This window comes from Electrophorus electricus, chromosome 7, assembly GCF_041902795.1.
Source record: "Electrophorus electricus isolate QZ-2024a chromosome 7, ASM4190279v1, whole genome shotgun sequence".
In the NCBI taxonomy this organism is placed as follows: Eukaryota; Metazoa; Chordata; class Actinopteri; order Gymnotiformes; family Gymnotidae; genus Electrophorus; species Electrophorus electricus.
Window position 1 is genome coordinate 7,021,469 of NC_137503.1, and position 13,392 is coordinate 7,034,860.

The 13,392-nt window shown below is 45.1% G+C and overlaps 1 protein-coding gene across 11 annotated transcripts in view; it reads right to left on the bottom strand.

The window, feature by feature from the left end:
- Positions 1-877: 877 nt before the first annotated feature.
- The window catches only part of opa1 (OPA1 mitochondrial dynamin like GTPase), a 28,744-nt gene continuing 16,229 nt past the window's right edge, over positions 878-13,392 (bottom strand). For 10 of the 11 annotated variants that reach the window (XM_081717744.1, XM_081717742.1, XM_035524378.2 and 7 more), the window contains 4 exons: positions 13,262-13,355; positions 12,967-13,077; positions 2,552-2,624; positions 878-2,393 (listed from right to left, as the gene is read on the bottom strand). In XM_081717744.1, the coding sequence (XP_081573870.1) occupies positions 2,560-2,624; positions 12,967-13,077; positions 13,262-13,355 (270 nt within the window). In that variant the 3' untranslated portion in view covers positions 878-2,393; positions 2,552-2,559. Of the gene's footprint in view, positions 2,394-2,551; positions 2,625-3,548; positions 5,520-12,966; positions 13,078-13,261; positions 13,356-13,392 lie in introns of those variants that run through there. The other variant, XM_035524380.2, reaches the window with a different exon arrangement.

A 13,392-nucleotide genomic window follows, 5' to 3' on the forward strand; every position in this document is an offset into this window, starting at 1 on the left:
TTTAGACCCAATAAGAACAATCTTCCTCTCATCTGTCCATAGAATGTTGCACCACTTCTCTTTAGGTCAGTCAATGTGTTCTTTGGCAAACTGTAACCTTTTCAACACGTTTTTTTCAGCAATGGTACTTTACGAGGGTTTCTTGCAAATAGTTTGGCTTCATGTAGGCATCTTCTGATTTTTGCAGTACTCACAGGTAACTGAAGATCTTTGATTTCCCTGGAGCTGATCATTGGATGCTTCTTTGCCATTTGTTATTCTATGATCTACATGGAAGGTACTATTTCTTTTCCTACCACTTTTTTTGGGTTTTGTTTGCCATTTTAAAGCATTTGAGATTATTTTATCTGAGCAGCCAATTACTTTCTGCACTTCTTTATGTTTTCTCCTCTCCAATCAACTTCTTGATCGAAGTTTTTTCTCCTTCTGTATGTCTGGAATGACCCATTTTACTCACTGAGCAACGGCTAAAACCAATATTTGCTGCCCTCCTTCTTTAAATAAGGGCCATAATTGACACCTGTTTCTTCACAGAATGAATGAATTCACTAATTGAACTCCACACTGCTATTAATTTGAACACTCCTCTTTCATTAAATGAGACAATTACACCCAATTAGCAGTGTGCATGTCATGACATTTGATTCTGTTGGTTGCCCATTACTCGGCTACACCTAGTCATGAATTTTTCCCCATGTTGTATTATCTTTTCTGCCAAAATCAGTAATTAAATACATTAGTGATGTTAGACTGCTATTATTTTGCACATAACTGTACATACATCATTTATTTATTATATATGCCTGTATGAACACAAAGAGGTAGAAAATAAACTGAATGTTTTTACCATCTTAAGTAGTTTAAACCCAACTGAAACTTTAGATTAATAATATCCATTTTATTTTTCTTAAACACCAATTTAATAAATAAACCGCATTCGATGGCACACAACATGCAAATATTGCAATATACAACACAGGAGAAAAAAGGTTGTTTTAACAAGACTATATGGATATATTCTTTTACAAATTTTGATATTTCCCCTTCCTGTTTGTCATGGCAGATCATGATTTCAGCTTTGTATACAGTGCATATTCACCCATTGACACATATGAGGTCTTTCAAATAAACATTTCTGCCATGTGGTTAGGACATTATACTGGATTATGCAAAATCCAAGTAAACAGCAGAAAATTGAGAGTGATGTTGAGAAAAATGAGAAGTATCAGGGGAGCATGAATGAAAAACTGAATCTAGGATAGAAATGAATGAGGAAAGCCCAATATTTAAGAGAGGAGAGGAGCTTTCCAGTAAGAAGTGAGCACCACAAAGTGGCAGATAGAGAAAAGAGAGCAAACAGTCTCTAATACTAGCACCCCAGATTTAGTAGTTTTTCCATTATGGAGTAGGTAGTTTTCCAAGGGTAAATCTTCCAGATGAAAGTACCACAGGCTTTTGTGACCATCAGTATCATAACACACATTAATACACCTTATGTACCCAACCAAAAGTGGGGTCAAAATATGACGTTTATGTGCTGTTTCAATTAAGGGCATGTTATAAGTGGTCTAAGTGCTGACAAGATTTTCAGTCAAGAACTACTCACACTATCCCAGCTCGGTTAGAGCAACAGCTTTGATATGCTCTAGACAAGACCATGAAGGTGAACTGTTTTGACAGAAATGCTGGGTGCTTATAAGGTCATATGAACAAACAGAAGACTTCTTCACTATGGAGAAAATGCAGAACAAAAGGACCAAGACCATACAGCACTCTACGAACAAAGGTATTCGAGAAGCTCTATCAGCCTGGTAAGATTTACAATGCGGCTTCTCAATAAACGTCATTGCAATTATTAATAAGGGAGGCCAAAATGAGGATGAAGGAAGAGAAAAGTATCCCTCGACTGCTTGCTATGAGGTCTCTCTCTCTAACTCTCTGTCTCTTCAACTCTCTCTGTGAAACCATCCTCTTCCAACAAATGTGTGTGAAGAATGTTTCAGGTGAACACATTCCAGGTTTTTATGTGCTAAACAAAAAAAAAAATAAAGCCTGGGACTGAGACAGGCACCACTTTCTTGTGCTCCTTCCTAATTCTGATCAAACTGTCTACACTGGTAAAGGGCTTCTACATAAATTACTTCAAAGGGGTGACTTTTAAAGAGAGGAAGCAGAGTTCTGCTGGGCCTAATGAGAGTTTGTTTATTTTTGTGTGTGTGTGTGTGTGTGTGTGTGTGTGCGTGCGCGTGCACATGCGCGCGCACTGAATGATGGAGAGCTGCGATGGTTAAAAACAGGATGAAAGCAGATGGGCCAGTCATTTACATAGCACAACAAAATTATGTCTTGTTCAACCAGTGTATTTTTCTGCAAGGACATGATGGCATCCGTCTCTGAAAGAAGAAAACAGTTGCATCATATGCAACACAAAAACTTTTGAACCCTAAATTTGATCTAAACATAATTTATGGTCTTTCAGATGCGTAAATGCAACAAGTCATACAAGTCATTTTATTCAAACTCGAGAAAGAAAACTACAGAAAATGAGTACCTGTCACACTATTTCTCTTTGTGTAGAGCTTCTATGAAGGCTTCAAGTTTCTCCTGAATTTCTCGTACTTTTTCTGCAGAATAAGTGAAAGAAAACATACCTATTAATTTATGTTTACAGCAGCACATTACTTTATGTGTTCCTTGACAAAGATGGTAACTGGTGAGAACATCTGTGACCTGAAGTTCAAACATCTCTTACTAAGCATATGGGACATGGGGCCTACCCCTTACCTACCCTAGAAGGGTAAAGAAAACAGCTCAGCCCTCTTTTGTGAATAAAGTAACAGTCTCGTTATAAGCCCCTGTGGTTTGGTGACCTCCCTCTCAGTTACATAAACAGCATATGGTTGCCACTGTCCGTTTAGCACTCAAAGGTCTATACCATACTAGCATCACTGATGAAGAGCTGGTGTTCCATTCCTGTGTCAGCTCCACACAGACCACTTCAAAGCCTGTCCCCTCCAGGCTCAGGGGGGCATACAGTCAGCCAAGGGAAAGGCAAGAGGGACAGTTCACATTCACAGCCAAAGTGTACACTGGAGTAGTGCAACGCCACTGGGTACACTGTAGTCCAGTGTAAAACTGGCACAGTTGTCATTTTACTGTGCTTTTTCTCAGAGTATCCATTGACCTTCTATTAAAAATTAAACACGCACTGATCGATGTCCAAAGTTGTGAGTATCAGATCATCTCAAAACAAAGGGTTGATCACACAAACACGTGCATGTAAAACACGAGTGTGTACATGTGACGATGCCCCACTGTCCCCCATAATTTAACCACATTGACTTAAATGGGCTTTTCACATGGACAATCAGCTCCAAACTTGTGCCTGTAACTGAATCCTGCCATGCGAGGCTCGTGCAGCCGTTTTACAAGCAATGGGGTAGTGGGCTTCCCCTTTCTGCAGAGGGGCCATGGATGAAAGGAAAAAGGCGGCCTTTGTAGATGTTCTGACACCTCTGTGGTCTGAAATCCAACACTCTGACCCTTCACATACACACACCGGCACACGCACGTGTGCAATCTCTCACAAATAATTTCAGCCCCTGAAATATGACCCTACAGCACCTTGCCCACACACTTACACACACACACCCGCACACACAAAGGCAAACACACACTTCTGGCAGACATCAGCAATGCCCTAGCCTTTGATACTCTGTTAGAGCAAGAGCGCATGAAAGAGCGAGATGTTGGAGATTAGGGAGCGTAATGGAGGCATTAAGAGTGGGAGAGGGCGCTGTGACATGGCAGGTGTAGGGCTCAAAGTCAAAGCTGGACAGATCTGCTCATGTGAGGCTGGCAGGAGCACAGTGCTCCACCACCTTAAAGCTGTCGAAACCTGGCTGAACTGTTTAACTCTCAAACACCCTAAACCAAGCAATGTAGCTGAGCTCCGCACAATCCATTAAAAACTCCAAAATGATTTGGGAGGAGCTCCTGTATTATTTGGGAGCAAATGCAGTATGGTTTACAACTCATAACAGCAACACATTTTTAGTGGAAATTTACATAGCGAGGTACTGTCCACAGTAAAATGATGTAAAATTGACAAATCTAGTCTAAGGTGACAGGCCTGAAAGAAAAACAAACAAACAAACAAAAAAACAGAAGCCGGAAAGGCCAGAATAGGCCAGATTCTCAATATGCTTACAATATACAAACCAACAACACATTTGTAGACATGCAGCCGTTCCAATTTTAAGGAAGAAAGCCCAAGCGAAAGAAGGCAGCGCGGTTTGTGTGCATACTGGCTTAACGTGTCTGAAAAGACAGCAAGCAACATATATTTATTTCTTTCTACCATCTGTTTGTTCCACAAGGAAGAACGTAGGATGCTGGGGGGGCAAAATAAGGCTTTATTTTCACTGCACACTGAAATGTGACACAGAAGAAAAGGAATGAAGAGAATCAGTCCTTAGCCTGCTCCTGTGTGTCCGAGAGCAGGCTCTAAAGTCCATTTAGGCCCTTGTTTACCTAAGAGATGAGCTTCTGGACACATCCATTCATGAGTCCCTGCTCTTTATGTGGTCATGAATATTCCCATAATCCTTTGGCCCCTATCCCAGCAGCCCCTTTTTTTCCCAGAAGGGAGAAGGGGGATGGCTTTCACTCTTTCAGGGTTCCTCCTCAATCCCTTCTTTCAAAGGGGCTCTTGCCTGATCTCCACGTGAAATGATATCTCTTTCACTCTGGCTCTCTCCGAGCCCTAAGCTGCCTGCCCCGCCGCGGCAGAAGGCTGGAGAAAGCCTTTAATTGACCTGTAATTAGACTGTGAAACACTGTGACCAAGGAGAAGAGACGAGCGAGAGAAAAAAGGGAGCGTTGGGGCACAGGACGTCACCTAAGAGCAGGAGGGACAGGGAGAGCGAGAGGCCAAGCGAAACCCAATCCCGTGCCTGGAAAGGGTACCTTTCGGTCCTTACCATCGAGCAGGACCGCCAACAGAGGGGAAAGCAGCAAAGAAATTAAAATGTGGCAACAGCTTTTTCAGCAGCTCACATTCCCCCACCAGCCCTCTCCTCAGAAGTCTGAGAGGGGTTCAGAGGGTGGCTGCGTGGGTTCCTGGAAACTCAATGTGTCATTTCAAAGGTGGGCTTTTTTTTTTTTTTATGGCGGTCAGACATGAGGGGTCTCTGAAAGCGGAGAACAGCAGCCTCTGTGCGTCAGGCCTCACGAGGCAGCGAGCAGAGCGATGGTGGCTGCCACTTGTTTTGTCTCAAAATCCATATGATAACATTAGCTATAAAAGATAGCAGGTGAGGGACATGGAGGTGGCACATAAAACAGCACGTCAACGGCAGATCAGCCCAGGAGAGGCAGCACTACAAATCAACATGCAGACTTATCTTGAAACCAGATGGCTATAAGAAGCAGAGGATTTGCAGGCCCGCTCCACTGTAGAGACTAGGGTTCAACACAAGGGCAAAGAACACCCCACTAAAAGCCCAGCGGGGGGGGAGCTGGAGAAACACAAATGAGGAGGATCAGATATAAGCAAAGATATTGTACTTAGGTGTGTGATTTCATTGTGTGATTGCTTGTTTGTTACTTGTTTGGTTTGGTAAGAAGCAAAAAGTAATTCAATAGATGGCTGGTCCACATATAGAAACCATCTGCAACATCAGAAACCCAAAGGCATGATTTAATAGCGCTGTAATAGCATTTACCAAATAACAAATTGGGCAACCCTATTGAAAACCTAGTATGAACACTTTCCCCTTAACCCTGAAATGGAGACAGCTGCTTTGGAAGGTGGCATGGTGCCAGCCAGCCCAGGTGTAGAAACTAGCCCTGTGCTGAACTCCTCACCTACCTCTCACTGCTGGCCTTTAATAAGCATTTCATTACAGAGTACAAACGGGTGCCAGGCTGAGGGGCAAGTGAGGGCCTAGAATAGCCAAGAGGGAGCCTTAGGGACAATGAAGGGCTGACTCCTTGTGTGCGCGTGCTAAAGGGAGAATATTCTAGAAAAAATGGAGTGTGCATGTGTCAGGCATGATGTCTGTGCTGGAGGGAGTATTCTAATATCCACACGTCAGTCAAAGCCGCACCTCTGACCCTGAACGGCTATCGCACATGCACATGCACGCGCATGCAGACACACACACAAACACAGGTGGCCAGGAGAAACACCCAGCATCCCCTGCAGCTTTTCGAGCATCCCAACCGCTCCCATAAACAATGTCATCCCCAGCTGGTGCCCACTGATACGTCAATGTACAGCAGCCACTGCTGAATGTGTAAACACTGCCAAATTCCTTAATGACTCAACAAGAGTCAGAATGGCAGACAAGCCCAGCCAGGGGATTATCTTAAACTGGATGGGGAATCCGATACCCTGCCTGGTAGATGGATTGTTTGACTGGGCAAAGTGTGAGCCAAACTCAAAGTCCTTTTCTGATTGAACAGATGATTAACTTGAGAAATACCTACTAATAAAGGCTGCAAGACTCTAGCTTTAAAAGGTGCACAGTGCAGAGGTGAACATAAGAAAGCAGTCAATCTAAGCGATGTTCAGAATAGACTCTGCACATCCAGGGGGACCAAGACATGATAGTGCGGCAAGTGGAATCCTGACCACACCAGAAAGCCACTGAAACAACTGCTCTATTTTTACCCTGGGAGGGAGGAAATGTATGGTTTTCCTATTACCTCATAACCGGCTAACCGACAGACAGATAATGTAGTGTGCAGAAGTCGGTGCGAGAAGAGCTCTCTGGGAGAACGACTGACAGCTGGCTCTGGATAAGCCTGCCCCAGAGGCATGCACAGTAATGGCAGCACAGAACAGGCCAAGAGTCTGCTGCTCGGGCCTCCCCTGGCCATGTGACCCATGTTTCAGAGACTCCATGCAACAGTGAAACCGAGAGCTGAGCTAGACAGAGAGCGATGAAAGGGGGGGGGGGGGGGGGCAGAGGAAAGAGATAGAGAGAGAGAGAGAGAGAGAGAGAGAGAGAGAGAGAGAGAGAGAGAGAGAGAGAGAGAGAGAGAGAGAGAGAGAGACTCCCAGGAGTTCTTTTCCTTTATGGGCGGGTGAATGCTATGAGATTTATATGCACAGAGCTGTGTGTCTGAGAGCCATGAGGGAGAGGGGGTGACGCGGATGTGTTGGAGGGTAGGGCGACTGGTCCGCAGCCTGCAAGACTGAGAGCAATTCAGTCTGGAGGCTGCAGATGGACAGGGCCTTCCCTCCAGCTGTTTCGGAGACGGAAGAAATCCCCCCACCCTCCTAGCCTGATGCATAAATGTCTTTCTGTGACTGCTGGGGTTGGTCCGACACATGCTTTTCCCATCAGACATACAGAGAGCCCCATGAACGGTGGGAGTGAGAGAGGAAGAGAGCCATGAGGAAAAGACCCAAAGCTGGCCACAGATGAAAGGCAGCCTTGCACGCTTCCGCATTAAATATTACTTGACATGTCAGAGTGCGCCATTTTGTGCTCAAGCCCGTATGGATGAGGATATCTTGGCTGACAGTCAGTCCCTGACTGCCGCTTTGTCAGGAACCACCTTAAGTCGCATATAAATCAATGGGAGGGTGACTTGGAGACATGAACACCGGATGTTTCTGTCCATAGATGTGCAGACACAATGAGGTGATCACATGCCTACCATGGGTGAAGGACTGATTTATAGATCAGTAGTCAAAAAAAAAAAAAAAAAAAAAAGCAATTCATTTTCTCAGGCACACATACATTTACCTGATGGGGCCAATTCACTGGCTGCCAAAGGTTTCTCAATGATTAATACGAGCCATTCCTTTTGCTTGGCAACCGCAGCCTGATGTGTGCTGCAACGTATCCGTCCTGACATCTCCACATCCAGAAGATAAGACACACATGGTCAACAGTCCACGGCTGCCTCATTTAGCGTCCTGCCTTTGCATCCACCACTCGGATAAGCCATCAGGCAGAGACGTGCACGACTGGGCCAAGCGGCTGCCGCTGATTAGATAGAGGCGAAAGGAAAGCATGTTAACACGTCAAAAAGAACGTGCGGAGTAAATGCACAGAAGACAGGGCTTGTGCAGGGCCTGGCACCCAGTGCAAACACACTTAAGACCCAAGTACACACACAGCCCCACGGGGCATACAGTATATCAGCAGCACAAGACCAGGAAGTCAGGGAGACGGACAGAGCAAAGAAAAGTAATCTTTCCTGTGTCCCTCTTTCAGCACGGACCAGAGAAAAGCCAAAAAGGTGAAAGGGGAGGGTGAGACAGAGGGCAAGACTGCTCTGCAGAGCACGGGGATGCAGACGAGAGAAACCACAGGTTACTCCCCAGAGACGCCCAACACAGGCCAGGACATGGAAAAGGTGAAGTCCGTACCAGCGCAATGACTAAGTCCCAGGTCCAAAAGGGAATTCTCCAAGACAGGGCATCTTTACATTTAAATTATTGTTTGGTCACAATATTGTGCAGGAGGTAAGTGTGGGGTATAAATGTTAAAATTATCATCAACTAGTAATGCTGTTCAGCTGGGACAAGGCCAAGTGAAAAGCTGAGACAGACTATGACTAAAAGGAGGAACTACCCTGGAAAGATGAAAGAAAGATCACCTACAAACATGTTATTATGTTTGGCCTCAGTCACTCCAAAAGTATCTTTTACAAAAGGCAAATTAAATGTCTATCACAACCACCCCATACTTTTTCAGTGTAAAGAAATGACATATGATTAAGATGTATGGCTCTTAAGTACTTAGACAAAGATAATTACTATGGCAGTTTACACAACAGTTTTCCAACATTTAAAAATTGGGTGAAGGGAAATGGCAATCAGCCAAATCCCTGACAGTTTCAAGGCTTGGTGCAAGCTAAAAACAGCGGCTGAGGAGAGTGAAAGTACCAGGCTACAGTAACTGAATCAAGTCTATTAGGTGAATTAAAGAAGCTTCAGGAATGCTGTCTACTCCTGACATGCCTGCATTCACATACTAGAAGACCGGGCACAGAGCCATGTAGGTGCTCTAGAGCACACCTCTACCCCTACATTCCACAGACACACGCATAGACACACGCGCACACACACATACATACATACATACATACATACATACATACATACACATATATATACACACATATATGTGTGTGTGTGTGTGTGTGTGTGTGTGTATATATACACATACATATACACACACACACATGCACGTGAGCACGCAGACATCCTGCCTCTCACCCCACCCACAGACAGCCTGCAAAAGTGACAAGCCTGAACGCAGCCTGCTTGCACAACTACACCCCCTGATCTACTCAAATACACCACACACACACACACACACACACACACACACACACACACACACACACACACACACACACACACACACACACACACACACACACAGAGAGAGAGAGAGAGAGAGAGAGAGAGAGAGAGAGAATCCCCTCTTCTGAAACTGGAGCAACTCTCTACCTGCCTGGCTGCGAGTAAGGGCAAATCACTCTTAACACCAGACTGAGCCGCAGGGGGTAAATTTTTCTCTTTGTTAAAGGAAGTAGTGCCCCCGCCCCCCCACCCGGCTGGTCCTCCCCCTTCAAACAGGCAGACAGGTGAGAGTGGGGTCAGACGCTCAAGCTCCCCGCACCTGTGGGACAGACGGCCCTCATGGCTGGATGTGCGCTGGGCTTGACCCCTGGTCCAGCCTCGGGCCGTCTGCTCCTGTCAATAGATTCTCTCGCTCTATAAAGGACCCGTCACAATTTCCAGCCTGCCTGGAAGAATGAACGGGAAGAGGGGTTGGGAGCATGTAACAGCAGCTCGCAGATGAGCCCGCAAGCCCGGGAGCTGCAGTGCTGCTCTTCCCATCCCCAACCCAACACTACTGGATTACGGAATCCTCTCCTGTTGGATCTTGCAGGGTGGGCTACGTGTGGCAGATGTCTCGCACAATAAAACTAAAGATAAATTTGACGTTCTCACACATCCTGTTCCAGAACTTAAAATAAGTCCTCAGTTCGATCTAAAGTGAGGTAGGACATGACACCGCCCAAACAGGCCAATTTTGTGGGCTCAGCGCATACTTAGACAGGTTCGATCCTGGCTTCATGTGTGTCTACTGGAGCAAGACACTCAGAGCCTACGCCACAGAATAATGGGCTTCTCTGACTTTTAAAAGTCCAAAACTCTCAAAAGCAGCCCTCAAAAAAGTTTGGCCTATGGGAGAAGCTTATCTTAATTGCCAGACACCTAATGACATGACAGGGGTTAAAATTTGGCCCAAACACAGATAGATGTGAAAAAGAGCACACAGCAAGTTTATTAGAATCTCAACAAAAAAAAAAGACTTAATTTGCTCTCAGACATTGGCTGATTTTAACCAAATGTGAAATATGAGTCTATTCAGAGCATGGGTTATAAACACCTTTTAAAAACAAATAAGAAGAGAGAGAGCAGTGTTTCAGAAGTATGATGATTACCAGAGAACAAAAGGCTAAAGGTCTGGCATAGATGACATGTTTCTCTGTTGGAGATCACTTGAAGCTAACAGCTTATGGTCATATAAATTGAAGCATTCACCATTCTTAATTTACTTTGGAAGATTAGATAATGAGAAAGAGCGTTCTGCTGCATGACAGAAGATGATGAGGGGTCAGCCCAGTATGCTGGAGCACACATCCCCTCATCCCACATCAAAAGCACCAGGAACCAAGGGAACACGATGCCACTTTGTGCAGGAAAGGCAGCAAGGCTGGGCAGGCCCAGGAATGCCTTCCTGTAGAGAAGAGTCACCTCTCTAAACCTGTCTTCTTCAGCTCCTATGCCCTGAGGAGCAGAGAGATGTCAAGAGAGCCAGCCAAAAAAAAAAAAAAAAAAAAGCGAAGAGCCGGGTGCCCTGGTCCAACATGAATTATTCAACTGAGAGAGACATGATGACAAATGTGATAAATGTGTTTCTCAGACTTCCATTAGCACAACTTCTTTATTGACAATAACATGGCTAAAACCTACATTCAGTCAAGCAGATGCCACATTATCGGACTGGTTGTGTATAAGGTCCGACAAAAACAAAGCTCTGCTCAACCATATACTGAAGCGTTCAGCATGACCCAAGAAGCTTGTAAAGTGTCGTCCATTCCAGAGCCATTACTATTAGTCATCCGAAGCCAGCGATTCACAGGCCACTCTCTTTTCTAAACACACTGCAGAGGTTAGCCATGTGCTTGGTGTGTTTGCATCTCTAGGACCAGCAATGCACAAGCTCATGCCTGAGCATGTCGCCATTAGCATATCGGCCACTTCTTGGGAGGTCAAGCTCATGTCTTCTACTAAGTGTTGACTGTCCGCTGGGCAACGTTACGCCCTAAAGCACTGGAATCCACTCTGAGGCTGACCCACTGCAGAGCGTCGTAGGGGAGCTGCACAGGGCCTGGGACACACAATGACTGGTGGATGTGCCTGCCACGCCAGAAAGGACCAATGTCCTGTGGCTTTGAATTCAGCTGAGTCCAACAGCTGACAGTCACTGTGGCACAATACAGGTGGAGCACTGTTTGCTCTTGGAATTGTTTCCGTTAGGACTTTTTTCCCCTTCTCTACCATTGTATTCTTTGGATTTCATGCCAACTGCAAAGCCATTGCTGCACAAAAAGAAGCACTTTGCTTTGAACTGGAAGAAGATTTGAACTTCTTCATTGCTTTGAACTTTGAAGAAATTACTTGTTTAAATGCGCAAGAGCTGATTAAAAACACCACATAAGTGAAACAAGCAGTCTGTATTTGTGCTGTGACAGCAGCCCTAAGCGCTGGATCAGTGTTTTAAGGGGTACACAAGCATACCACTCAGGAGAGGGCAAGTCGTGTCTCTCCAGCACGGCCTCCGTGCTCAAACCCTGACCCACCCGCTGACTCACCCAACAAAGAGAGCGCTGCCTCGAGAGCTTCCTTCCTCCGAGAGACCCCTGAGCTCTCTCGACGGCAGGCCGCTGCCTGGCAGCGGGGCGAGAGAGTCGGCTGGCGTGACCCGAGTGCAGAAAGCAGCTCCGCACGCCCCCTCGCTGTCTGCAGGCACACGCTAGTTTGGAGAGTGATGTCATTACCTCACTCTGCGCTATCAGAGTAATAACAGCTTTCTACCAGTGGTGCACGCTTGCATGTGTGCATGCCCGTGCACGTGCGATTCTGGGCATGTCAACTTTGCCTCTGCAAATTGCTACTCTAATCAACAGGCTGTTTAACAGTGAGCAGGGCTAAGGACATGCCAGACGGCAGGCAGCGCGTAGCCAGGAGATCTCTCTCTCTCTCGCTCTCACTATGCATGGCAATTAAAGACTCAGGCCTCAGCAGAGAGAGGAAGATTTTTAAAAAAGCAGGGAATGAAAGGGATCATGAGACGAAATTGTCTCATTTTAAATTCAATTGTACAACAGTGGACCAAAATATATTTGGGCTGTCGAGGGAGGGGTGGGGTTCAACAGCTTCTTTTTGATGTGTGTGTAATAAATAAGCCCAAAGCATAAAGACTCAGCACTAAATTAAGTTTCAACAATCTTTCAAAAAACATGTTAAAAGTTTAAAAGCTAAATCTACGTGACTCAGAGATAAGTGTGCCTGTTAGGAAAAAAACAAAAAACCAAAACAAAACAAAACAAAACAGTATACTGAAGTACTCTAAAAGTATTAAGAGTACACAAAAAAACAAAAGTTAAAACACATGGGTGAAATTTGACAGAGTCTAATGAGTGTAATCCACATCACATGACTAGAAATTAGCTTGTTTTTCATGACATCATTGCCCCCTAGTGGCACGTCTTAAACATACATGTTAGGAAAATGTAGGAACAAGGGATGAGGAACTTTAAGCTTTCTCTGACCAAGACTACCCATGTAGGATGAAATCCTGAATAGGTTGGGATGTTCCAAAATCAGCACAGGAATGATGAGAGACGTAGTGTTGCACTTACTGAGGTCTTCGGCCAGTTGAACTCTCCTGCCTGTGATCAATTGCACCTTTTTCTCACTGTCCTCCCCAAAGTCCTCTAGCACCTCTTTCACATTCTTCTCCAAGCGCCGCACTGAGGAACAAATCAAAGAACAATGGCCAGCTCCAAAGAATTAGGCCACAGTGAATGATCATACAGACAGAGAGAAGTTCATTCTAGATAAGCACAGATACTCTAGAAAACACACTCAATACCATGAACTCCAGCCCTTATTTTAAAAAAAGCCTACGGCTGATAAGCAGTAGTTCACACTCACCCTCCGTGTTGGTGAGCTGCTGTCGAAGAGTATTAGCTGTAATGCTTAACATCCTCTGGATCCTCCAGAACAGAACCACATCATTGCACTCCAGCTAGAAGAGGCAAACCACAGTTCCACATTAACGATGC